This window comes from Genypterus blacodes, unplaced genomic scaffold (assembly GCF_046128005.1).
Source record: "Genypterus blacodes isolate CSIRO-AG114 ecotype Tasmania unplaced genomic scaffold, CSIRO-AGI_Gbla_v1 ptg000005l_1, whole genome shotgun sequence".
Lineage (NCBI taxonomy): Eukaryota > Metazoa > Chordata > Actinopteri > Ophidiiformes > Ophidiidae > Genypterus > Genypterus blacodes.
Window position 1 is genome coordinate 609,647 of NW_027466819.1, and position 27,316 is coordinate 636,962.

A 27,316-nucleotide genomic window follows, 5' to 3' on the forward strand; every position below is an offset into this window, starting at 1 on the left:
CAATGTAGTTGATAATGGCTTCTGCTGCAATATGACACCAAAGAGAGGCTAGACTGACTGCACACAAGCGAGACAAGTTCTGTTTGAAAACGCCAGCATCCATCATTTGCTCTTTGATGTAGTCAGGGAAAGCGCTTGATTTCGACATCTAAAGGGGGTTTCGGTTTCTCGATTATAATGTTACTTTAAAAAAAAGGCGAAGAAAACGCTCACATTCGCTGTGTTGAATTGATTTTTTGCGTGCTTTGCAATTTTCAGCATCTCGTCGTCTTTCCACCGACGGGTTATTGCATGTGGGCGTTTTAAAACAAAACCCCCAAAAACACCGTGGGTCGATTGAAAAAATTGAAAAAGAAATACAGCAAATTCAAATTGAATGAGAGATCAAAATGAAGCTCAGCGGTGATGCAGTTTGAGCCCCGTGTGTTTAGCGTGAGGGAGCTCTGGTTGGGCTGCACAAAATCCCCCGACCAGGTTTATTTATTTCCAAAAAATCCCAGTACGCATCGGTTTATAACAACGTGTTTGGATGACTACTAAATGGCCACACAGCCCGTGATGGAGGGGAGCCCGTCTCAGCGTCACCCACCTACTTCTGCTATCCGTTTCTATGCTGCAAGGGCACCGCGTAGATCGCTCCAGCCCCGCTCCATCCCCAGCTATCCCACCTCCGCCTCCCTCCTCTCCTCCTCCCGTCTGCAAACTGTACTTCGCCTCCTCTGCTGGCTCGCCACGGCGGCACTGGTATGCAGACAGCGCTGATAATGACATTCACTGTCTACGATACAGTCTGCACGGTCCACACACACACACACAGACGCGCTCCCGTTCCCGTTACGCACACACCGATTTCGACCGAAGGAACGACCGGGTTTGTAACGGAACGGGGACTCGCCTTGTAACCGAAACACACAGGTAGAATCTGTCCGGTAATGAGACCACTCGGCTTGAAATCAGCCATTGCGCATAAATGTGTATTAAAACGTAAATAATGTGTCGTGTTGGCGTACAAATACATACACACATACGCATACAAATACATATTTAAAGTGGTGAAATTGCGCATTCTGGTAAAACTGTATTTAATGTGATATTTCGTCGTTTTTAACGGCAGACAAGCGGGTAGCGGTGAATAGTCATTAGGTTACTTGCGCTAGTTAGCTTAGCTAGCCCGGTTTACATCAGTAGGTCAGCTACAAAGCGGCTAAACCCGCATACCCCCCTACCGGGCAGGCTAACCCGACCCTCGCGACCACAGAGCGGGCAGGTTCGCCCCGGCGCTGACTTGCCTCGGATTCGGTTCCCTCAGCACAAACACACACACACACAGCGAGAAATTACACGGCAACCGCTAGTGACCGATGCGGCGGGGGGCAGGATAACGTTAACCCAGCGCAGTGATAACATTCAGGCAGGATAGCCCGGCACGGAGAGCGATAAGGCAGGCTAACCGAGCGAGCAGACAGCGATAACGCTAGAGCAGGCTAACCCCAGATACAGAGCGATAAAGCGGACGAAACCAACCTAGCTCCCCCCTCTCCCCCCTGAGATGGGAAATACGCACACATAAACTCTAAAAAGCCGAATAAAAACACATTCCGTAAACAACAAATTATAACAAACACAGCAAAGAAACTTGGCGCACCGAAGCTCCATATTTTAACCATGTAAACACTCGCCTGAGAGCCGTTGGTCGTCCTCACTCGCCCGAGGTCTCTGCCGTACTGGAAAAGCCTGGCGGACCGTCAACAAGATGCAGCTAGAGGCTCCACTACAGCCCCGTAACGTCACACTGCACACTGCTGAGAGGCGGAGACGTCACCGGGCTGACGGAAACTATGCGGGGGTGTCTCTCCTCCGTCTGTCTGCCTGTCTGTCTGTGTGTGTGTGTGTGTGTGTGTGTGTGTGTGTGTGTCTGGCTGGTTCACACAGTCTGGGCTGTTTCCTCCATCGAGCGAGGAAACGGCAACCGAGAGAAGGCGACAGCAGGCTGTGACAGTCCGGGACAAACATGGTCCGCGGTCCTTCAGGGTGTTGTGGTGTGTTTTTAACATTAACTGAAACATAAAGATGTAAAATTTGTGAATGTTTATTTAGGATTCATTTTATAACATCGTTGGATTCCTTTCTAAATCATGAAACGATACAAAATTCGCATAAAAAAAAAAACAATTAGTCTATGACATAAAGACTGGGCTCTGTAAAATGTGTGTAATTGTTTCCATGTAATTCCAACACAAGTATGTAATAAAATAAAAAATAAATTAAAAAAAATAAAAGTTCAGCGTTTGTAGTATTTATGAATGAAATGATTTTTTTAATACACATACAAAATGGGGGGTTTGAAGATATCAGCAGTTACATGTTTTTAATCAAAGTCCTGCTTGTTTTTTGGCTGTAAACATTTATAGGTCAATTTTATTGACATGGCCTCGGGTGGCTTTTGCTGCCAGTGGACTGAAGGGACAGCTGCTTCAACTTGTCTTTTTGGCTTTCCATCAAGTTTGTAAAATGAGAGTTTGTTTATGATAAGACACAGAGGACAAACTGGCTGGCTGGAGAGGGCGGCTTGTATTGTGGTGGGGCACGTCCTCTCCTACAGGCCCCCTCCCCCGCTCCTTATGGACCTACTGCCTGCAAAAGGTCAAGGGGTCATTCAGACAGACTACTCTACCTTTCAGTGATTATGGCACATAATGAAATCTAGGTGTGTGGGGGTCAGTAGTAAATGAAGAATTAGATTATTAGTACGATAGTAATGTGCACCATAATTGTATTATTTAGCCTCACAAAGCCGTTTGACTGGTAGGAGCATTTATTTAGAAAACCTGAAAGTACAACACAAGCTATAACTCTCTTGTGCTTGGCTGGAATCTTTCATCTAAAGGTTATCATGCTCCAGCTGCACAGGCGGTGTACGGGGAGGCTTTTTTGAGCTGGGAGTACACCCTGGCAGTCTGGCTGACACGCAGTCTGATGTCACACGTCTGTGAGAGCAGAGAGGCTTGATAAAGCTTTGATAAACAACACCGCTCCACCGCAGCCTCTCTCCGGCTCACTCTGACAGCAAGGTCAGCAGTTGTATTATGAGAGCAGATGTGCGTACACCCTGTCCAGCCCCAGAGAACAACAAGAGGGACATTGATTTTCCTGTAATAATATCACTCTGTGTACTGTGGGGAGTAAATTAATCTCCTATGTGCAGTAATGTGACCACTGCTGATTGTTCATTAGGCGTAAAGCAAAAAGCTGCAGGATGAGGTAGTGTGGATAGCCGCGGAGCTGGGATTCACCAACAGCATGTAAGTGACTAGCCCATTGATAGTGCTGTCCATTAGCTGGGACTCTGTCTAACTGTTATTGGACTTAGTACTAAGTGGACCCTGGGGACAGACACCTCACAATCGTTTTCATACATGTTGTCTGAAATCAATGGGAGATATTGAAATATTGAAAAATGGCCTAACTTCCTCTGTCTGACCTGTCGGAGTGAGACGCTCAATAGACATTCAGTTTCTACCATCTGAGGTTTGTCATAAAACAAGGTCTGACGTTGCATCTTGCCACAATACAAGCATATTGCATGTATTGTATTTTCATTAAGAGCCCCTGAAATGGAGGACGTTCACTCAGCTTGAAAAAATGCAGGTGTAAGGATGATTTCCTAATCAGTTACTAGCACTGCTACACAGGAGGATCATAATCATCTTCATTCTATTGAACAACATTGTTTAGCAATTTTTGTCAGAAAAATGCTTTTGTCAGCATAGTGGCAGCAATATTTCAGATTATTATCATTTGTTTTAAAAGTTTAATGGACTTAACATAGTGGATAATATTCTCAACCTATAACAATGTGATCCTTAATTGAAGCTATGAGTCTTTCGGTATACATCATTTCTCCTATGGACACCTTGTCTCTGCATTTCATGCCTGAAGTGGCGGTCTTGAAGAATCATCTCTGATGTCTCCAGCTGAAGTGTTAGCTAATGAGACAATCGTATTATTACTTGAGATGCTGCCACTATATCATTCACATCACTGAAGTAGCATACATCAATTTATCACTGCATAGCAGGGAGTGGAACAAATAGACCTCACTACTGATGTTAGAGATCACTCACAACAAATAACAGCCTCCGCCAACAGCACCATTAAACATGGTGTAATACCGTGCAGGCAGTGCCAAGTTGTGCACTACACACCTTAAATTACAGTGTGTGTTTTACTAAGGGATTGCGTTTAGCACCAAGTATGATTCTTCCAGGGCTTAATTAATCCCTTTAGGGACAGAATAAAACACCCAACAAGATAAGAGCAATTAAAACAGGATGTTTTTCAGATCCTACTCCATTTTACATCATTAATTATACAAGGTTAGTCTTCCCTGTGTCTTCTGCAGGGTGATGTGGAGCCACAGTGCCTGGGGAGGCGTACCCCCATTTTCCACCACAGAGGGCACAGGAACAATGTCAAACATACCATCATGGGAATACAGAATTACGCAAAGACATTTATCCTCGTCCTTCGCATGCTGATGCTGTATTTGTCTCTTGTATTGTCACACAAGGGGAGTAATTTTCCACAAAATCTGGTTAAATTTAGACAATATACAGTGGATGATGGGAGCCGGATGTGAAATAAGCCTCACACAATGGTTTTCTATCCACTATTGTCTGAGTTATTGCAGCACACAAATCAATCCGTTTTATTATTTTTGACACATCATCATTTCCCTGACCCTTTCTTTCACCCCCCAACGCTCAGCACTGTGTGAGGGCAGAGGGGAGAGCTCTGGTGTGGATGACCTTTTCACCCCTAGGGACGTCGAGTGCCTTCTAAAAGCCAGGCAGCAGTCATGTGACCAGAGGAGACACAGGCAGCTGGAGTGTAAAAGCTCAAGCTTAACGACTCGAACCTAATTCCCTTCTCCCCAGACGTCCATGTGGGCCTGATATCAGGAAATAAAACTGTCACAGGGTGCTGGGATAGGGAGGAATAGCAAACTGTGTTTACATGATCTTAAATGTTACATCACTTCTGCAACAAATTTCCTATTTGTTCTTGGAGCAATTTAAAATGTTCATCACTATTTTATTGTTGTCCAAAAGTTTTATTTAATGGCTATAAAACAGAATGGGCATGGTTTTGGCCATAAGTTCGCAAAATCCCATTATCTATGCTTAAGTTAACACACTAAAGAGGAAATGCTTAAACAAGCAGGTTTATGGAGTTGCCTGGATAACTTTGGTTAGTGAAAGCAGTAACAGGTATTTCCACGTCCAGATTTCACTTAAGAAGTTATCCAGAGAACTTAGTAAACCTGCTTCACTTTGTTCCAAAACACTGGGTTTGATTACATTTATAATTTGATTTATTCAAAATTGAATTTTAAAATCCAACTGACCTAATTTCCCAATAATATCCCCATACAACAATAAATGCTTTCTTACTTTGCAGTAAGATTAAGTTTTTTATAGTGAGTAGAGAGCTGAATGTTTCAAGATGTGATGTAAAATCTATCATTTAATTATACAAACAACAAAGGAACAGATACAACAACACATTACCACAAGAAGGGAAATAAAATGTTTATTTTACTGTCTGTGTTTTATCTTTGCACACTAATAAAGGTCAGCAGAGTCCTTTAGGTGGAATCCACCACCAAGTGATGACACGTCACCAGTCTTTCTCATTAACATAGTGTTTCCAGTGGGTTCACCCAAGAAAGTTTTGGATTTAATGTAGTGATATATCAAAAAAATCTAAATTATACAATTAATCAAAAGTAACATTAAAGAAAAAAAAAGTGTGTAACAGACCAACATGTTCCTCCTGTCACCACCTGAGCCCCAAATAGTTTCAAAGTAGTGTGAAGCTTTGACTGGAGAAGATTCTGTAAATTCATGCACACATCACTCACTGTAATTACAGTCAAGGATAAGAAAATGGCTCCTCAGAGCTTCATGTGCATTAAAGCATTTTTACAAAAAATTATTAAAACAATGGATTGTGGGTTAGAAATTGAGAGTTCCACTCTGTGCACAGCAGACACAGGTCACACTAGTAAAGGGCTGGAGAGCAGAGCTCTGCAGGACCTCATCTGCACTGTGCCATGGCTTTGGATTTCCAACCAAACTCTCAACAATCATTTAGTATTTAGACTTACAACAGAAGAAGACATACATGGAATGGAGAAAGTACAAAAAAAGAAAGGCATAGTATTACAAATTTGCAAAATTTTGCAAAAATCTGAATATATATATTTGTCTATGACTTAGGACAGCACATCTTCTTTATATATCCTGTACCTCCAAGAGTACCAGCAAGACTGTTTTTCTGAAAAATGTTTTTTGGTCCTGTGTGAGTATTTGCTATATGGATGGTGTGCAGAGTAAAACTTAGCCTGTGTTCCAGCTTTCTGTGTCATGTGTTACTTTTCCAGCCTCTTCCCTGCATAGGGAGTTCTTTCATTCACAGTATCAGCTCATTATGAGTGTTTTGTTGGTTGGATGCTGCCATAGGTTTCCTTCATTCTGGCACAAGGGACATGAAGCCAACACCTCTGTGTTATACATGATGGGTCAATCTGTAAGGTATCCAATCAACCAGACTGAACCTTTTTGGTTCCTTTACCCAGGCTGGACATTGAACACTCAGAACATATATAATGACTGCTATGTTGTTAAATAAAATACAAGAAAATATATAGATTAGGTTTGATTTGTTTAAACACTAGTGTTGTGATTCTCTTTTCTCTACAGACGGGGTGTTGGGACAAAGCTCGTCCCAATGGACTTCATGGTGATTAAGTTGTCAATTATAAACTTTTCCAACTGTAATCCAGCTTGAAGCTAAAAAGGCCTTTGTCTAACATTTATCCTCAAGAACAGTTTAATATATTTACAAATATGCATTGAAAACACCCCACCAGCTCAAAGACGCTCAGTTCGTCTCTCGGGGGAGGGGGGGCGTTCGTCGTCTCGCCTGCCCCTTGTGTCCGGCAACCTTGGAAGAACTCTGTAGCTCCGTTAGCTACACATAAACCAGCCCCAATGAGAAAATTTGATCAGTGCAGAGTTACATGATACAAAAATAATTAAGAAAGAAGGTAGGCTTAAGGGCAAGTGGTTATAAATGGCAGAGTGAGAGACTGATTTTGGCAAAAAGCGTTCTACTGAGGATGTGTGGCCCTCAAACAGAAGGGTGATGTCATCAGGTTGTCTGGTAACCATGCAGTTGAAGACACCGAGACGCCACGTTACACGTGCATGAGTGTGTGTTTGTGGGTGGGTTGGTGTGTGGGGGTGGTGTGTGAACGTGGGCATCAGGTCCCTCACACACACTCCTCTGCTGACATCAGGAGTGGGTTGATGTACTCGAATCCTTCAAATTCAGACTGATCAATCTTCTTGACCACATCGCTGCAATAAACAAAAGCATAGTGATTTTAAAAAAGTGGGATATATTGATTGGAAAATAAACATTGTTCCTGTATAGTAGATAATCATTGAAACATATACGACCACTCACTCGTCATCAGGTGTGAGTTGGATGGGCTCGTTGGTAAACTGGGCGTCAAAGTTATCCAGGCCGAACTCCCCTGAGATGTTGGGCTTGAACGGAGGGACCACCTGCTTCTGCTCCAGCTGAAACAGCAACACAGCCGTCAGGTGGCAACACAACACTTTGCACTGTGATCAAAGGCACCTGGGGGAAGTCTAATACGTTTATGTGTGTGAGTGAGAATGACACTGAGACAAAACCAAACCAAAAGAATAAAGACTACATTCCTGACTATCTAGATAATTCCTGCAGTCCTGTGTTACTAAATCGCTGTGGATCTCGATTTTCTATCCCAGTTTGCTACAACTGCTCCCCCTGCAGGCAGACAAGAGCACTGTTACCAAAACCTGCAGGAGAGTGTGTGTTTGTGTGTGTAAATGAGAGGCAGAGGGAGAGAGAGAGTGGGGGGTTGAAAGGGTGTAAGCTGATCCCTCCAGACACTCAGACAGACTGGATGGTCCGGTATCCCAGACCAAACATGGGGAAAGAGGTCACAGTAAACGCTGGCAGGCTGCCCTACACACACGCACACACACACACACACACGTCTGCCTGTTTACCTGCCTGTTCTCCACCTGTGCCTGTCTGTCTGCCCCGTTGCCTCATTCTACAAAAATTTCCCTCTCCTTTCCTGATATAAATCCAGAATATCTTTATTTTCAAACTTAATGAATCACCCCGGGCCTTAATGAACATCTCCATTCCCTCGCTCCTCCTTCCAGTGTGCTCTAATAATTAAGACAGCAGATTAGTTGGTAGATTGTTTGCACCACTGAGCGCTCTCCTTTTATCAGTGTGAACATAAGAGAACACATCAGAGCAGGCAGTAAAGCCACGCAGGCGTAGCTATGGAATATTACTTTCACTTCAGGTGAGGCATGGAACAATTCTAATGTAAAGCATAAGGACGGAAGAAAGACACGGGGAATAAAAGAGAAGAAGAGGCTTCAAAGCAAAATGGTAGAATTTCACAATATGAGCAGCGTTCAATCATATGCAGATGAAAGTAGCAATGAATGAAGGCAAAGAGGCTTCAGAGTCAGAAACCCAGTTGTCTTTCATTGATAGTTAGCTGAAGCTTCTAGGTAATGTAATATTCCACATGAGACGCATGTGCGTTATGTGAAATGAATCTCTAACCCCGACACCTTGGCTCTATATGTTCCTCCGTCTGTGATCCGTCTCAACTCATTTCCTCTCCGTCTTTGCCTCCCTATTATCTGTGCGTGTCAGCCTTCTGCCTTCTGCCTCCTGCTTTTTTTCCTTCCCCTCTTCCTCTTCAGTTCGCTCTGTCTGTCCGTCTGCCTGCCACAAGGACATTATTCTCATCCAATCGCTAATAACACAGTGCTTTGACAGAGCGTCTCTGCCTGCAGGCCAGGAGAGAGACCTCATGCACTTAGATTTGACCTTCTCCTGTCTACTAGCCACTCTCTGTTTTTCCCCTCTCTCCACATCAATCCATATATTGATTGATTTTGACCTATGCGGTATCCACCGTGCAAGTCGCTGAAATATACAGTAGGTAGGAAATAAATAAATATAAAATCACAATTCCAGACAGATATGGGAAAAAGAACGGTTGGACGGATCGCATCAAAAAACGAGAGAAATCTACGGAGGAGAAATGGATAAGAGCAAAAACAAACTCACCAGGTCCCAGTCGACATTCCTGAAGAACGGATGGCCCATGATGTCAGCGAAGCCTGTCTGAGGGTGGCAGCCTAGACGCTCCTTAGGCTCCTGTGGGAGCAACGGAGTGAAAGACAGCAGGAGATGTGATAGTGGGCGAGACGGGTGAGTCAGGCGAGGGGCAAAGAGGTGAAGAGCGTGACAACGGAGGGGAAATTGCGAGGACGGTGGAGAGGAGAGAAGTGGATTATAGTGAGGAGAGAGGAGAGAGGAGGAATGGGGGTTGTGATTAGGTGAGGAAATGTGGATGAGGAGGGAGTGGGTGGGAAAAAGCAAGATGGTGAGAGGTGGCAAGTCGACAGCGGCTAATAATAACGCCGTTCTCGAGGGCTCGTGACTGAATGGGCCCCCGTCTGAACTCTCCTTACCTTGTTGAGGAATCCCTTGAGGACGCTGGCGGCTTTGACTGACAACGAGCGGGGGATTCGAATCTGTTTTTCCAATATAACTGCGGAAGGTGAGAGGGGACACAAGAGGAGCAGAGGGTCAGCGAGGCGATCCCCCAGAGGGTCACGTGACCGAGGACAGACAGAGCCGACACATCTGCAGTTATGAGTTCAACCCTTTTGGGAAAAGCCGTGGAGAAAATACAAGAACACGCAGCGACCTCTCAATGAACTGCAGAGGCTTTTCATAAAGACGCCACGGTGACGCCTGTGACAGGGCGACACCGACACACAAATAAAAATGAATTCACACACTCCCGGAGCCGTACCGGGTCGTAATGAGAGATGTCGCAATTACTAATGAGTGTTTACAAAGGTGTTACATGTTTCCAGAGTGCAGCGGTGGCGTTCAGTTAAGACCCTGAGCTGTGCTTCTACCTTGGAAGAGGTAGTCTTCTGTGTTCTGGTCCGGGTTGTCGGAGCTCCCGACGATGTCGAATGGCGACCGGCCCGCCATCATCTCGAACATCAGCACGCCCAGAGCCCACCAGTCCACACTGAACCCTGAGATGTATCATGGTAACGTTACAATCTGACACGCTGTACAGGCAACCACATGGACTACAGTTAAAATGACAGACAAATACATTTAAAAAACCACCAAGTGCTTTCAGGGTTGATCGTAACGACCACTTGCAACATTAGAAAAATCCGATTGTGTTTGCAGTAAGGAGCGTCTCTGATGCTGAACCTGGATGTGGTTGCTATGATAACTCGTGTAGTTACCAGGGAGATCGTTAGTGATCTTTTCTGCAATTCTTTCTTATTCTATTTTTGTTCACTTATTTTTTATAGATAATTATAGGCGCTACACAAAAATGATGTACGATCTGATAATCCCCTGAGCAGCCATGACTACAGGAGGCCTTTCTCCATAACAGCTCCAATCAACATGTTCCAATTTTGCACCATTATCATCTCCCCCCTTTATTCTTAGTTAAGCCAGGGACTGTAAACACGACACGGCCACAATTATCACCTCAGGTATTAATCGTACAATGAATGATTTAAATAAACAAATCAAAGGGCAGGAATAAAGGAAGTGGGTGCTTGGGTGTGGAGACTCTCACCATAATCCTCCCCTCTGAGGATTTCAGGGGCGATGTAATTGGGAGTTCCGCAGAAAGTGCTTGTTGTATCTCCGGGTCTCAAGCCCTCCTGCGAAACAAAAACACCAGCGTTTGAGATCGACTGAGAAGGCCGACCACAGAGGTTTCACTGTTCCAGAAGAGCCTAAACCCTTAAAAGGTGCTTTCATCTGTGAGCCGCACCTTGCACATGCCGTAGTCTGTGAGTTTGATGTGTCCCTCTGAATCTAGCAGGACGTTGTCCAGTTTCAGATCTCTGTAGATGATTCCCCTCTCGTGGAGGTAGTTGAGCGCCAGGCTGATCTCTGCCGAATAAAATCTGAACGGGAGAGAGAGAGAGAGAGAGAGAGAGAGAGAGAGAGAGAGAGAGAGAGAGAGAGAACAGTTCCGCTCCTTTGTAAATTGTCTCTGGCAACGCGGCGACGCAAAAATGACATCAATCTTATTGCCGTTAATGAGAGGCCAGACAAAAGGATGAGAGCCGTCTGAAAGGGAGAGAGAAGGAGCCCAACTCTACCTGGCGTGTTCTTCTGGTAGTTTCCTTTGTCTCTGCATGTGGAACATGAGATCACCACCGTTCACGTATTCAATAACAAAGAAGAGTCTGTGGAAAGTGAGCAAATGTTATCTGTCAGTCATTTCTTCAGTCATGGTGATTAAAGTGATATATGAAGAGCTCGTCTGTAACTGGAGATGGAAACTAAAGCTTCATCTTAGTTCTACCAGTTCTTCCAGGCTCCAAGGACAGAGGAAGAGCTCTCACCTGCTCTCGGTCTGGAAACAGGAATGAAGGCCCACCAGGAAAGGGTGATTAGAGGCCTGCTCAAAAACGTGCTTTTCTGTTTGGACCCAGTCGATGTCCTGGAAGAGAAACACACAAAAGACACACCCAAGTGTCAATCACATCATTCTGACATAGTACCCTTGAACTAATAAGCGCTGAATAAGCACAGTGCCTGATCGACTCTTCTCCGTAGCTGGAGGTTTTGTCCGTGTGTGTGTGTATGTGTGCGTGTGTGTGTCTCACAGCAGCGGGAGAAAAGGGCTGAGCCGGTAGAAGTAAAAGTCGACGCGGGCCTCTATCGACACCTCGATGATAATATGTCTGGACACGGATGCTGCTCACGCTGACAGGGCAGGGACAGCAGAACACTTCGCCATCGATCCAGAGGCACTTGTCAATTTGTCAATCACGCTAAGTGCGTCTAATCAAGGCTAACTACTCGCACTGCTGCAGGCTGCGCCGCAACATGTATACGCAGGGATCAATTTTTGATGACATGATGGTTAATCTACACCTTCTTAGAAAGAGCGATGTGTTAGAAGAGGTCTGTCAATGGACAATGGAAGTGTTTCAGACAAGACACACACAGATGGATGTCCAATCACCGGCAGACAAATGTACCTTCTGTGCTATGACTAACAGCTCAAATTGATTGGGCTAATTGCATTAATTAAACATGCCAATGACAGGAGACTGATGGCGTCATTATTAACTCACCTTCACCTGCTCCAAATTGGTAAATCTAAACAGGATGTGCTTTAACCTTCACTCTTTAACATACGATCAAGGTGAATGAAGAGAGATCAGGAGTCACCCTTGTGTTTCTTTCTTTGTCAGTAAGTAGGTAAAGTAACAATAATAGGTAAAGGTCATCGGCCGCCTTCCGTCACCGCTCCGCTTTACCTCGTCGTCATTGACCAGCTCCTTCTTCACGACCTTCATGGCGTAGATGCGCTCTGTCTTTTTCAGCTGCACCAGCAGCACTTTGGCGTAGCTGCCGCGGCCGATCACCCTCAGCAGGTCAAAGTCCGCCAGGCCCAGGCTGGAGGGCGACTTCCCCGTGTCTCTACTGCTCCGTGCCTGGGGGAGCGGCGGCCACACAGAGGGTGAAATGTAATAAACGCAGAAAATCTATTTGTGGTGATCGCATTTGCAAACTTTCTCATTACGGCGTTTGTCGTGAAGCATCGACACAGATACATTAGAAGCACAAATTGCGAGGTGAGGTTTGTACAGGACGGTGATTTCCTTTGGGGTGACTGGAAAATGAAGTTTAGACCTCCCACCACCTTTGGAGCGTAAATCACAGTAACAGGTATGCTATCTTTAACAGCATTACACCCCCCCCCCCCCCCTCATTTGTTTAGGAGGATCACTGTAATCTATTCCTGCTCCTCTTCACACATTCACCATTTCCTCACCTATCTTCCTCTCTCACCTCCTCTGCTGTAATCTGCCCTCCACCCAATCGTTTCTTACTATCTATCCATCTCACCTCACTTCATGTGAAACCCACCATCCCCCCCCTGAGTCCTACACACACTCGCAGATACCATCATTTGGCCGGCTCTCTTTTATCTCCGTCCATCTGTGTCCGACTCGATCCATTTGTTATCTATCTTCTTCCTCTCCTGCTTCGTCCAACGCTACCACACACTCCCCCCCCCTCAACCCTCAAACTCCATCCCTGGCTGTTAATCAGTCCCCGGTGTTAAAAGCTGTGATAAAAGGTTACTTTATTAGCTCCACCAATGGAAATCAATACCTGGACTACTGCAAGGGTACAAACGTCTGCATGCTCATGTGACCACACATGCAAAAGCACCGGGTTTAAGAAGGATCAACCAAATCTACACAACAGCAAAACATGCCTAATATAAAGGTGAGTCTTCATTTCGCTCCCTCTCAAGGTTTTTCACTCACCTCACACACGCGCACACACACAGAAGAGAAGACGGGCTGATAGACTATGAGTCATACATCGACAGCATATGACAGAAAATTCTCTAACCTCTTTCTCTTCTCCATCATAAGTCAAACTTTCTCTGGAGTCTTTATTCTGAGGGCCTGAGAGAGAGAGAGAGAGAGAGAGAGAGAGAGAGAGAGAGAGAGAGAGAGAGAGAGAGAGAGAGAGAGAGAGAGAGAGAGAGAGAGAGAGAGAGAGAGAGAGAGAGAGAGAGGAGGGAAAGTGACAGACAGAGTGACAGACAGACAGAAGGAGAGGGGGAGGCAGGGGAAGAAGAGAACAGGAGTGATGAGAGGGAAGGAGAGAAAGCGGGTGAGAGACAGTCACACGCTCTCTTCACAGCTCGGCAGTGTCACTGTATTTCCTTCGACGTGGTAAGAAGAAGTGTTGGCACCCGTCCTCGTTTCGCCGAAGTACAATTACCAGAATATTCACAACAACACACAGGGAGGAAACACTGCTTTGTGCGTTTGCGTCTGATGTGAGAAACAAACCCGGTCTGGACTTTGTTGTGTTTTCGTCGGTAGAAGAGAAAAAATATGATGTACCTGTACCTGGACATACCTCTGTTAATGAACGCTTTCATGACTGCGCCCTACACACACACAGCCTCCACCTGCTTCTCTAACAATGACAACAGGGATCCTAAGCTCTTTCATTCCACTCAACCACCTGACCGGGTTTAAGCCTGGCACTTTGAGTAAACACCAAAATGCGGCTGATAAACCTGTGGTGTGTGTGTGTGTGTGTGTGTGTGTGTGGCCGTTGAGTAGAAACCTAAGTAGTGGTGGTCAAAAGCTATTTGCAGCTTTGAGTCCATTGTGAGTGCTCGTCGTGTCAGAAACAGCCTGATTGAGAGACGAGTGTGAGACACGGGTTGGGAAAACGAACACAAGTCGAGCTTCAGAAGTTAAATGAACAGAATCACATATAGAGCAGGTGTGTGTGTGTGTGTGTGTGTGTGTGTGTGTGTGTGTGTGTGTGTGTGTGTGTGTGTGTGTGTGTGTGTGTGTATTACCTGGCTGATCAGATGAGTCTATTGACGAAGACTGTGGACCACCCATGATTGGCTCCTGGACAAAAACACAGACCACAGATGAGTTGCACGTACGCAGCAAACGTGTACGATTCTGATCGTCTTCTTCACCGGACAACAATAACAGCGTCCGTCGGTGGCAGCTTCTCCCTCCTCACCTGGATCATCTGTCTGCCGCACTCCACCGTGACCAGTTTGTGACACTTCTTGTGCACCAGCAGTTTGCAGTTGATGCATTTGTAGCCTTGCCTCCCCAGTCCCCAGATGCGGTCCGTACAGATGGCACAGTGGGCCCGCTGCTCCGGGCGGTGGACAGACAGACAGACAGACATCATCAGAGATTGTTCAAGAGATTAAACATATACTTTGCCTTTGCTGCGTCTTGCTCTCCTTTCTCTAGAGGCATTTGTCAGCTGTCCATACACGTGCATGCTTCAGACGTCTCACCCTGTTAAAGCGCTTGGCCTGAAACGCATGTCCGCTGGCATAGTAAAGCTTCCTCCAGCGCCGGGCTCCACGCCGGTATATAGACTCTGTAGAGGAAGGAGAAGGAACGCTGACTCTGAGCACTGGATTAAACACCGATTCATACAAATGAGAGAGAAATGAAATCATGTGAAAGGGTTAACTCACTGTCCTCTCCTGGACAGGGCATGCCAGGTTTCTCTGGTACACATGGAAACACTGGGGGAGGGGGGGGAAAGGACAGAGTTAGAATGATTCCAGTGTCTTGGAGTGGACTGAGGCGTTCGCTCTACATGAACGCACACAACGTCACAACATCGCTCACTCACAACACATGTTGGAGTCGCAGATCCAGGAATCAAACAAGCCAGATATCTCCCGATCATCTACTCTGCCTAGGCCGGCCTCTCAAATCGGGTTTTGTTTTTATTGAAGCAAACATTTTACATGACATTGCGCATACAATTATAGGAGATTTTGGAGATCATTTCTTATACAGAAAGAGGGGGAAAGGGAGGAAGGTTGTATACTTATAACTGTTGTTGTTGTTAAACTTTATACGTAGACCCTGAGTTAAAATAGGCAATATGGAGGTTTGTGAGAACATGGCACAGTAGTGTGGAGTCCAGGATGGCATCAGTGATGTTAAAGCGATGATCTCATAGGGTAAGGTCCTGTTTCTGACCAATTGCTACATGAGGATCGTTGGCCGTGGCAGCATGACTGGACTTGCGTCCCATCTACGGCTTTTGTCAGCAATCGGTACAATTTTGCGGGTGAGAGGAAATAAGAGACCAAAACTATGTTGTGTGAACGAGGCGTTGGTTTGTTGGAGTCTCAGGTGAGACGGGCCATCTGACCGCATTCTTCTCAAGGTGTCTGTGTGCCGCTCACTACTTCCTCTCATCACGCCTGCAATTATACATACCTGCACCGTACATGTGGCCTCGGGCGATCTGTGCTGTTTTCATGTTGGCGAGAGTGTGTGCGTGTGTGTGCGTGGAACACACAGGAGTGGGAACAACAAGCTTCCAAGGAGCAGACACAGATGGTTTTGTGTGTGTGTGTGTGTGTGTGAGACTGGGGGCAGTGTGAGTCAGAGCGAGGCGAGGACTACAGCCTATGAGCTCGTTAACGAGAAAACCTGACGATCCCCTGCAGTGCAGCCCCCCCCCCCCCCCTTCATCCTCCGACGCCGTGCCGGCATCCGCTGCACTCTTGACCCCTCACCTCTGATTTGATCAAACGTTACATTAAACACACAACCCCCGTTGCCACCACCCGTTCACGTACACACACACGGACTTGTCAATCAAACTTCCGTATCACTCCCGCGTTTATAACCCCCCGACTTCCTGTGCCGTGTCTGAGGGAGGCCCTGACCTTTGCATTCACAAAGCCGAGCAACTATTTGTCAAACAGGCTGTATTCAGACGGAGATATGAGCTCGCTCCGGGGCCTGGAGACAGACGTCGACAGCGGAAGTAATGTTTTTCCCGCTGGTTTGTGTGTTTGTGTGTGCATTAACGAGGCTTTCATGCTTCTTTGCTGTGCAGCTGCGGCAGAAATGGCCCATACATTATGACGCGTCTCTGTTGTGCATCTGCTCGTCTGTGTTTAGAAATTCAGAGATACGTGACCGCGGAGGGGAAATGAACAAAATGTTCCGAGTGTGTGGTGTGTGTGTGTGTGTGTGTGTGTGTGTGTGTGTGTGTGTGTGTGTGTGTGTGTGTGTGTGTGTGTGTGTGTGTGTGTGTGTGTGTGGTGTGTGTGGTGTGTGTGTGTGCGTGGTGTGTGTGTGTGTGTGTGGGCAAATCCTAATCAGAAGAAGAGATTTGGTGTGGAGTGCAGGTGAGCCAGATCATGTCAATTACATGTTTGTTGCATTTTAACACAGGATGACCTTGCCTCACACTGAATGAGATCTTATAAAAACAACATTTTCACCACCAACTTCAACGCAAAACCCCTGATATTGCATAGGTTGTGTTGTGCACGGGTTGTGTCCTTGAAAGGCGGCGAGGCGACTCACCGTGGATAATGAGCTCCGAGTCTTTGTTGAGGTCGTAGAGCCGCAGCGCTTCCTCCAGCTCCAACTGCGACGACACAGTGCAGGGGTCACCTGACAGCCGAGAGAGAGAGAGAGAGCGAGAGAGAGCGAGCGAGAGAGAGCGAGAGAGCGAGAGCGAGAGCGAGAGCGAGAGAGAGAGAGAACACACAGGATGTCAACGGCGAGACGAGACGTTAAAGACTGCCAGTAAACAGAGTGTAGAAGTGTCACTGTGGGGGCACGACCTTTAAAACACCCCGTGATTACTGTCATTGTATCTCACACTGGCCCCGGTTACCACGCCGATCTGACGGAGGAAGAACGATGAAACATCTTCACCGACTCCACTGTGAGTTTCATAACGGCTTAGCATCTATTCTGTGAACCTTCGTGGACACAAAGGGTAGTGTGCGAGTGTGAACGTGTCAATTATGTGTGTGTGATAGAGGAAACACAGACAAAATAGACAAAAAAGCAGCAGACTAAACATTTACACTTCCCAGTCTTGTCACTTTAATTTCAAAGATAAAAGCCGTCTGATTGAGCGTCGTCCCCTTTTCGCTTGACGGCTTGCACAACATCTTCTTCCCGCCCTGAGGATGTTTGTGTTTGAGTCGTTTTTTTGTTCAGTACACACACATCTCGCTGAGGCTATGTGCGACAGAAAGAAAGGGGAAACACCAGTGACCTTTAACTTCAACCTACCGCACACCTCACCAAACGGCTCCATTTAGCACAAAGTGGCTTTCATCTGTGTGACTAAGACGGGGTTCACACAGATGAAAGTCACTTTGTGCTAAATGGAGCCGTTTGCGTACGCATGTGTGTACGCTAACGCCTTGTTTGTAATATAGACGAACACTTTTGACCTCATCGCCAAAACAATGAGGTCAGACTTTACTTTTGCCGACACTTTCACGCTGCGGAAAGTAATGATTGGGTTTCCATAACAGTTCCGCAGAGGTAAAGCCCTGATCATCCATAATAGTATCTGACTGAAATCTAAATTCACATCAATCTCTCCCCCCACTGAAAGGAGAGTAAACCTTATCTGCATACCGGTGACGGCCCCTCAGATTGATAGTTTACCCGCCCTGAGAACACAACCGCTGCAGTAATTGCGACGTAGGCGACTGGGGGTGGCGTCTGAGCTGAGCCTAATGAGTTCAGGCAGAGTGACCTTCTCCTGAGCACAGCCATCTGACAGCTCCATCTTTGCTATGACACCATTACTGCCGCGGGGGCCGCAGAAGTTTCCGTGACGGAGGGAGTGACAGACGGAGCGAAGAGGCAAAAGTGCGCGTGGCCACCTGATAGTAAGCGAAGGTCGCCGAATTTGAGCGACGGCTTATGAATTTGTGTAATCTAGCAGCAAATGCGAAGGAATCCGACCGCCTGTTCGGGTTTGTCCTGTAAGAGGCAGGTGAAGGATGGAGGAGAGGAACAAAACAAATCACGGGGCTCGTCTTTGTGGTCGATACGCTACGCCTGAGGTGTGGGATGGCTGGGAGACAGGCTGAAGGGTGAGGAGCGGGAGGGGGAAGGGGAGGAGGGGTGAGACAGACCTTCCTCGTCGATCCACTTCATGGTGAAGAGCTGGTCGTTGTCCATGGAGCACATGTCCTTCACTTCGCCATACAGGCCCTCGTAAGAGATGGATGGCTCAAAATGAGTGATCATGATGTCCCTGCAGAAGAAGACAAATAAGCGGGTGAGAGGTCAGACGGAGGTAAATAAACACGACCATTAGATGACATCAATTTGACTTTGATGTATTAGAACTGTAATCCAACATTACAACACACTCCAGCGATACGTAGACATATTAATTAGACTCCCCTCTCAGTCACAACCCCATACTTCCTCCATCTTCCTCTCTCTCACTCACTCACTCACACACACACTCAGAGGAGGAAGAAGCACCAAATTCTAAGTTCTAATGGAGAGATAAAGAGGTGACAGCTGCCCTTTTCAGACGGCGCTGAGCGTGTGAGTTACTGCCTCGCAGTCTGTCACGTCGTGCGCGCGTTTGACTGTAGAGCGCCACTGTGGGGGCGTGAGAAAGAGAGTGAAAACAAGAGTGAGAAAGACTCAAAGAGGATGCGGGCGAACGAAAGAGAGAGAGAGAGAGAAAAAAGGAAAGAGCTTAAATGGAATGAATCACTGAGAGGAGCGGTTGTAGTAGAACAGTCGTCTGTCCGCCGCTGCAGCCCCATCGGCTCCTGGGGTGCAGAGAGACTTTGCTTCCTGCTCTTAATCAACAAGCACCGGTTCGTCCACCGCACATCGAGCCTCATCCATCACGCCGCGCCGCTCTAAGATACGCCGACAAACACTCACACACACACACAAACACGCTGGTGAGAGGCAGGATGAGGAGGAGAGTAGCGGTGGATGACAGAGGGCGTCCATCCCTGTGGATTGGATCATCTGTGTGTCATCATTTTGCAGCGGCGGCGGTGGGATTGATGACCTCCGCTCCGAGCCCCCGGGCCGGCCCTCAGTGCCCGTTTACGGCCGGAAAGCGGGGGGTGGAGATGGTACAAAACACACGCTTTTACAGGGCTGCTGGCGACAGGGGTCTGAGCTGGGGCATGTGTGAGGAGGGAGGAGGAGGAGGAAGAGGAGGAGGAGGGATGAAGGGAACAGAGGGAGGCAGTGTAGCAGGGACGTGTTGATGGGGGGAAGACGAGGGGTAATGGGTGAAATCTGTGCAGGCAGCTGGGGAGTGACCCGTAAGGACAAGGCCCCCTCGCTCTCTTTACTGCCCTCGTCAAAAGATGGACCCCAGTTTTTCATCAACTTGAGAGCTTTATAGCGGGGATGATAAAAACCCAACACGGGGAGAAAACACCACACACACACCACACACACTTTCAAGGACATCGCCGCCACAAGTCCAAGGCCGGCGCAATGTCTGAGGTCATAGCGGGGCCAGCGCTCTGCCGGGAAAACACACACACACACACACACACACACACACACACACACACACACACACACACACACACACACACACACACACACACACACACACACACACACACACACACACACACACACACACACACACACACACACACACACACACACACACACACACACACACACACACACACGACTGTGATTTATAAGCTCGACATCCAAGTTTGTCGTTAATGTGGAGTATCTGTTCATCGCGGCTCATAAGATCTCAGCGGGTACAAAACTCTCCAGACTGAGGAGCCTAAATACCAGGAACAAATAAAACAATGTGGGTGAGAATAAAGTGACGTCATGATCAGATGGACGCCTCTTCCTCCTCCCCCCGCTTTCATTTTCTCACCCTCTTCCACTACTGTGTTGGTGTTAATCATTCATCGGCTGGCGAGGGGAAGAGAAGGAACTGTTTGCCACCGTTCGCTCGGCTCCACTGCACTCCCACGAGCTGATGTCTACTCTTTGACCAACACGGCGTCTCTCAAGCATCAACCATACACAACACACACACACACCTGAGACTGTGGAGCATAGAGGCTGCATTAACAGGCAGCTGGATACCTGAAGTGTGTCACGGCACATGTAACTGGACCGGTGCTGTGGCTGTTCATTAAACACAGGGCGTGCTAGGCGGTAGTTAAACTTTTGCCACGTCTCGGGTGCGTCGGATGGCTTCCTCTCCCGACATAGATACGGGCTCGGCTAATGGCTACGGCAAACGACAGGAAGCTGGCAAACACTGTGAAGCCATAAAGGCGTATTAAAAGAACAGTAAAGCGCATACTCATCGTCTCTTTATCAATTGTGTGAGGTGATTTCAATGAGGTCATCTGAGGCTCATATGAGACGGTGCCTTAGTCACGGGTTTCAGTCTATATGCTATGTACTATTACACACACACACACACACACACACACACACACACACACACACACACACACACACACACACACACACACACACACACACACACACACACACACACACACACACACACACACACACACACACACACACACACACACACACACACACACACACACACACACACACACACACAGGACAGCAGCACAATAGCTCCTTCAAGAGGTCGTCCCTTTGATAACTTCAATGCAGCTTCCTGGGATTTGGAGAACTACATTAGTCAATACTGGATTCAGACTCATTAATAACATAATATTAGCCAGTAGATCGATAGAAGTGAGCAGGCACTAATAAATGAGAGTAAAAACAAAGCCCAGCGTGAAACAACAGCAGGACAGCGAGGAGCAGTGGGATTCCACAGTGTGACTCAGGCAGCAGGATTGCGCAGAGAGCGACCCAGGGCTAATCAGAGGGTGAGTGAGAGGAGGAAGTGGCATTCCACACAGACCTGGCATTCCTCCGGCCCTTACTGTCCTACGGTACGGCTGAATTAAAGGAGCAGGCAGGGCCCTGTGCCCCCGGCGCCTCCTCTGCCGTGAGTAGGACTCTGAAGCCCCATCTGCCCGGCGAGGAGCCATTCGTCACTGGTGAGTGCTCAAGCAGCGAGCGGGGTCACGGTGCCTCCCTGGGCTACCATGCACGCCCAGCACCATCCATCTCTCTGTCACGGCTGCCACGCACCGGTCTGCCCTCCCCCCCTCCCCCCAACCCCTCCACCCAACACCTTCATACAACCCATGTGCACACACACACACACACCTCCAGATTTATGTGATAACACAGTTTCACAGTGAAGCTGTGAACAGAGGATCAATTACCGGCTCCACTTAAAAACAAATGGGGACAATTTCTGATAACGACAACCGGAATTGAGAATTCACTTCTGCCTTTAGGAACTCATGGTGGCTATTTGTCATTGTTTTTGTTACATGTCCATTATTTAAATATATAAAGGACAAAAATAGAGATTGGACTGAAGGACATTCCCAGTTCTCCCACTCTCCCCAGTGAGGTCAGGGTGAAAGAGACGACTCTACTGGCACAGTCTGCGGGATAGTGTGGTCTCCAAGGTAACACAACCCACCTGCAGTGCCGAACAGGAGGGAGCCGCACTCCTCAGCGCCACTCCCAACGCAACCCCGCTGGGCCGAAAGGATAAGGTCACTTGTAATGACACGTAGGGGCGTGTAAGCAAACCGTGGCCCAGAGCAGCGCGGCCTGGCTCCGTATGAGGGGAAACAGGCGACTACGGCAGGCCCCTGACAATCGCAGCCGTACTCGTTAGCGGCCGCGGTGTGTGGAGATGAGCGTCGGCGTGTGTTTGTGTGAATGGTGGCGTGGTTGAACGGCCTTTCAGAGGAAGCGTAAACGGCGAGACAAGGAGAGTTTCGCTTTGCGTCGACAAAGCCCAGCCTTGGAGCACTAATGCAGATGGAAGCATCTTTGAAGCTTCACAAAAGAGGAAGATAAATGAACGGCACCGTCGAGCTCTTATCCCACTTTCCTGCCAAACAACAACATGCCGTACACAGGACTCCTGGAGTAGGTTTGATGTAGAGGCAGCCTTGTGTGAGTCGCTGTGCAAATTGGCAAAGTAAAAAAAACAAAAACACAATTTTCATTCTACCCAAGCATCTTAAACATAGTTAACGCTCTACACTCACCAAAGATTGGCCACTTTATCTTATCATTAGCAGTTAATCAACCATCACAGCCCAGCATCACAGGCTTCAGCATCACTGTCCATTGTTCTAGTCATGTGATCAGTCCATCCCTAGCGTTTCCTAGCGCCCGCCAGTCTATATGAGGAACAAAATGAAGACGAGCCAGTGACAGCCTGCGCCTGCTACAGGGTGGCACAGACCCACAGCAGACATTTGGATAAGAATGAGTGGATTCAGAAGGGACAATGGATTCAGAAGGGACAATGGTGTGAAACCCACCGGTGCAGAGACGGCAGCGTGTTTCAAACTGATTTCATTCTGCTGTTTCAATGTTTAAAGCATCGACAGCCACACCGAGCTGCATCCAGGCAGGTTCTTGTTCCAATAAATCTCTCTCTCTCTGTCTGTCAGCTGAGTCCACCAATTAACTTTCTCCCACAGTAAAGGAATAGACTAATGTATAGCAAAAACCCTCTAAACTGTCCGGCCTTGAAACCGCACAATGAAGAACTTCCTTTTTCTGAGCGACACACACACAGAACTGGCATGAACACAAACTACTTCTCTACCGCCGCAGTTGTAACACCACTTTACCGATCAATGTGGAAACCGCACAACAATTAGGTTGTGTGGGATGACGCCGACAACGAACATCTAATAAGAGCCGGTATCATGGAATTCAATTGTTGTAGTGTTTGCGATGCTTGTCGTACTCCCATCCGATACAGCACTGCAAGCAAATGCCGGTCCACTCCCTGCAGCTGAGGGACGGGTCGTTTAATAACCTACATGAGAGCGGGAGGAGGCCACAGGTCAGAGGAGGGGAGGGATGAGAGAAATTCAGACACTCGAACAACACAACATGTCACATGACAGCGCTGGGCAGCTTACAGTGAAAGTGTATAGAGGAGCAATTAATGTCAGATGACCATCAAACAATAACAATATGATTGTTGAGTGACTGCCAAGTAACAAAGTTCAAGGATTGAAGCCTCTGCTTGGTTCCACGTGAGCCACTGGTCAGATGATGAAGCCGTCTCACTCAGGGCCGCTCTCTACATATCTTAAATATCTCAGCAGCTACCTCACAGATTCCTCGGATGCTTTGCCGTGTGACAGAACACCCTGCGATCAATACGCATTACAGTGATTCTAAAGGTGTGTCACAGAACCAGGGAGGAATACAACAGGTCTGACGGAGGCGACTCGCCCTACACGTTTTTCAAGTTTTGGCTGCGCTCCAATCACTGCCTCCATCACACACAGACGGCAGGACAGGGAGCGTCGCAGAAACAAACCGGGTGACCAATCGTTTCCATTATCGCATCCAAGTACAAAGCTAAAACAACAAGGACAACTGCGTGCGGCATGCTGGCATCTGCCCATCAAATAAAACAAGACACCGGATCAGCGAGGGCCAATATGCAGGGACCTATTTTTGTATTGTCACTGTGTGCACTGCAGGACTTTATGTGGCAATTACTGGATATTTGAGAAGTAAGGAAACTCAGCAACCCAGGCATTGTGGCAACATACAGGCAATGTGGCAACAAACAGCTAATGTGGCAACTGCAGAACCAGGGGGGGATGGATACCAAACTTCAACTTTAAAGTTTACGAACAAAGGCAGTCATTCAAAATGGAAACAAGGTGAAATAGTCTCAACACACTGGCAGACGTTCTCACATGTTAAACAGGATAGATTAAATGACTCGATACAGCAAGGACTCTGGCAGTGTGTTATAAAAGATAAACTCGCCTTTATGACAACATACCGTAGATATGAAACAAACAGAGCTTCCAATCGCTCCACAAACAAAATAATATTGACCAATTGAAGCGATTTATCAAGCATCTTCTTCAACATGATGATTTGTTTTGTTTTTTTCAATCTCGTACTGTAATTTGACAATGTCACTTTGTGTTCCTGTTCACTGATATTTAAAAGAACAAATGATCAACTTATTATGTCAATTTTCAATTAATCAGTCCTATAAATGTACACAAATCAAAGTTATAAATGAAATAAACACATTTAATCTATTTGCATGCAATTTATTTCCTGACATGTCTATCACACAACATGAACACACACACACACACACACACACACACGTCACTGTGTGGTGTGTGTGCTGCAGGACTGTGAACACAGAGTTTTCAGAGCTTTTATATAAATAAAACTCAAGCTTATGTGAACTCAGTCTCAGCTCAGTGCATCAACCTGATTCGAGGTCTAAATCTGGACTTGTGTCAGGTCTTGTCCACCCATTTCTCCGCGTTATGAGCAGTGATTTGTTTAACATATGCCGTGTGTGTGTGTGTGTGTGTGTGTGAGGCTGACAGGTACAGACCGAAGTCCCTGCTAGCCACTGTTAGCTGCGCCTCACAGGGCTACCAAGCTTCGAAACTTTGACAGAATACAAGCAAAACCACATTTATAACTGGCAATAAATCACTTGACAGCTTGTTTCAGTAGTTTGACCGTGTTTGCTTATAAATACGAGAACCGTATCGACGCGCCGGTAGCGGGGGACGGACAGTTTCACCTGCCGTGTCAAGTTTACCAAAAACTGGGCAGCCAACATTAGCGAGCTCGCCTGCTGTTAGCCGAATTAGCTAATCTGAGCTAACTGATTTAGTTGCCATTCCAAGTCTCTTAATCGTTGCTATTTGACACTTTAACAGCACAATCGATATGCCGAAAGCGGTGGAGAGGTCTTACCCTTTATAATACGCCTTCACCCGGACTTGGTGGGAATTCTCGCCGGGGTGGGACATGGTGCTGTCCCGCAACGTCGGCATCCTATGCTCAGACGCGGCCAGTTCCAGTCACCGATGCTTTCCTTCCTACTTCGAGGCTTTCTAGTTGTGTACCACGCCCCGACCACTGTGTGTGTACAGTCCGTCGACACACCAAGCCAACGGCGGGGTAGCTGGTGTTAAAAAATAAAGAAAATGTCCTCTAAAAGACAAACAAAAATAACATGTAAAGTAAACGAAAACTTGCGAGATACGCCAAACAACTCCCCACTGCAAAGGCCTGGCCACGGGACAGTCCAATGCCGGAATGCTGGGGGCGCTTGACTTCGCTACAAAATCAAATACACACAAATAACCACATTATATCGTTATTGTATAAATACACGTTTATATTTACATCAATATACGTCTCAAAACATATGATACACTGAGTTCACATTCCAGAAATGTTGATTCTATCGTTTGCCGGCATTCCGACTGTACCAAGTGATGTTTTTCATGTGGGTAAAACACTGCGTTCATGACCACAGTATGGGCGCGGATATTCTGAACAGCACTAATGCAGATCGTGACGCTTAAAACAGATGTAGGTAATAATACACACATTATCACTTTGACTTGATACAAACATTTCTGATTTGTACAAAAATTAAATACATCATTAAACACCGCTGAAAATCATTGTATATTTTCAAACTGGGCAGCTATCAAAATGGATTTATTTCATCACACAGATGGATGTCATCCGGCATTCAGAAGTACTCTGCAATGCACAATACTAGACGAACAAAAACACTGTAGAATGCACAGTAGAATAGCTGTTAATATACTGTAGTACCAAATATGGTAATATGGTAGTATCTACACAGCATGTACCAGATACAACCGGAAGATTCCACATTTCCGAGAATATTTGAACGCAGCATGGAGACAGCAGCAGCATCCTCCTAGTGATGAGGCTCCTGACTGCACATGATGAAGATGCATGACTGATCACAGGACCTGGAAAACAACCAGTGTGTTTGTTTTAAATGCACAGAACTAGAGGTTATACTTTTTGTTTAGTTTGTCATCCTTACTTGTCTAGCAGCCATATTGATATTTCACCCCCTGCCATTTCTTCTTTCTCTCATGCTGACACACTTTGGTCTCTGTCAGCTTTGGTGAACATCTAAACTCTAAAATCTAAAACTTCTAAAATCTAAAACTGACGATTCTTTATACCATGACACACACAACTAATAAAATAAAATAAATTGAAACACAAAAACAAAACAAAACAAACAGCAACTTCTTACAGCGCTACATTATTACTTATACGATTTACCTCACGTCTGCCAAACACAATTCTGAATGTTTCTAACTGGACTCAGACAGGATGTTTTAATAATCACAGCGTTATACCCCTTTAATTAATTAATAAACCCCCCTGACTTCTCGTTTCTTGATGTCGATGCAGCCTCATTAATAACTCACAAAGCTGACGTCTCATTACACCCCCATTTTTAAAGCCTTAAGCTTGCCCCCATGCACTCCTAATGTAAAATAATGCAGATATCCAGCTGTAGCGTGTGGAAGCTCTGCGGGGCTGTGGCTGAGTTTCCTCCCCGGGCTGTGCACAGTCCTCCCACACTCCAAGCGGTGCTGTGTGAAGCTCTTTTTGTTGCCTGCTGTGTGTACGGTATGATATTTTTTTTAATCTCCATTTTAGAGCACTGACGCATCAGAGAGGACTGCCGGGACAATGTGCGGGGCTCTCCTCAGCTCCTGATGTCTCTCCGTACAGGCAGGTAAAGCAGACAGAATGATGATGTGCATGCGTAAAGCGCCGTGTGCGCCGTGTGCGCCGTGAGCAGACAGACACAATGACACACTCATGTGTTCAGTGACCGA

General features: G+C 46.7%; 2 protein-coding genes across 2 annotated transcripts in view; both read right to left on the reverse strand.

The window, feature by feature from the left end:
- skila (SKI-like proto-oncogene a) overlaps positions 1-2,178 on the reverse strand; it is a 30,879-nt gene extending 28,701 nt beyond the window's left edge. Inside the window, exon 1 of the mRNA XM_076148197.1 lies at positions 1,680-2,178. The gene's annotated coding sequence lies outside the window, so the exon portion shown is untranslated. The remainder of the gene's footprint in view (positions 1-1,679) is intronic.
- A 3,396-nt stretch (positions 2,179-5,574) lies between these two features.
- On the reverse strand, positions 5,575-25,887 carry prkci (protein kinase C, iota). The gene is made up of 18 exons (XM_076148242.1): positions 25,386-25,887; positions 18,659-18,780; positions 17,076-17,165; positions 15,212-15,262; positions 15,026-15,111; positions 14,737-14,874; positions 14,561-14,615; positions 13,588-13,643; positions 12,480-12,656; positions 11,556-11,653; positions 11,310-11,396; positions 10,976-11,111; positions 10,775-10,862; positions 10,083-10,208; positions 9,627-9,706; positions 9,220-9,309; positions 7,534-7,649; positions 5,575-7,424 (listed from the first exon to the last, which is right to left on the reverse strand). The coding sequence occupies exons 1-18, from the start codon at positions 25,463-25,465 to the stop codon at positions 7,337-7,339; spliced, it is 1,764 nt and encodes a 587-aa protein (XP_076004357.1). The 5' UTR covers positions 25,466-25,887; the 3' UTR covers positions 5,575-7,336.
- Positions 25,888-27,316: the final 1,429 nt, after the last annotated feature.

Bases quoted from the DNA above. Each gene is read 5' to 3' on its own strand.
- prkci (XM_076148242.1), bottom strand. From the start codon at position 25,465: ATGCCGACGTTGCGGGACAGCACCATGTCCCACCCCGGCGAGAATTCC. The intron at 15,112-15,211 runs GTGAGTTAACCC...CTTCCTCTACAG, and splicing joins GCCCTGTCCAGGAGAGGACA to AGTCTATATACCGGCGTGGA. The intron at 7,650-9,219 runs GTGAGTTTGTTT...TTGCTGTTTCAG, and splicing joins GGAATGTCGACTGGGACCTG to CTGGAGCAGAAGCAGGTGGT.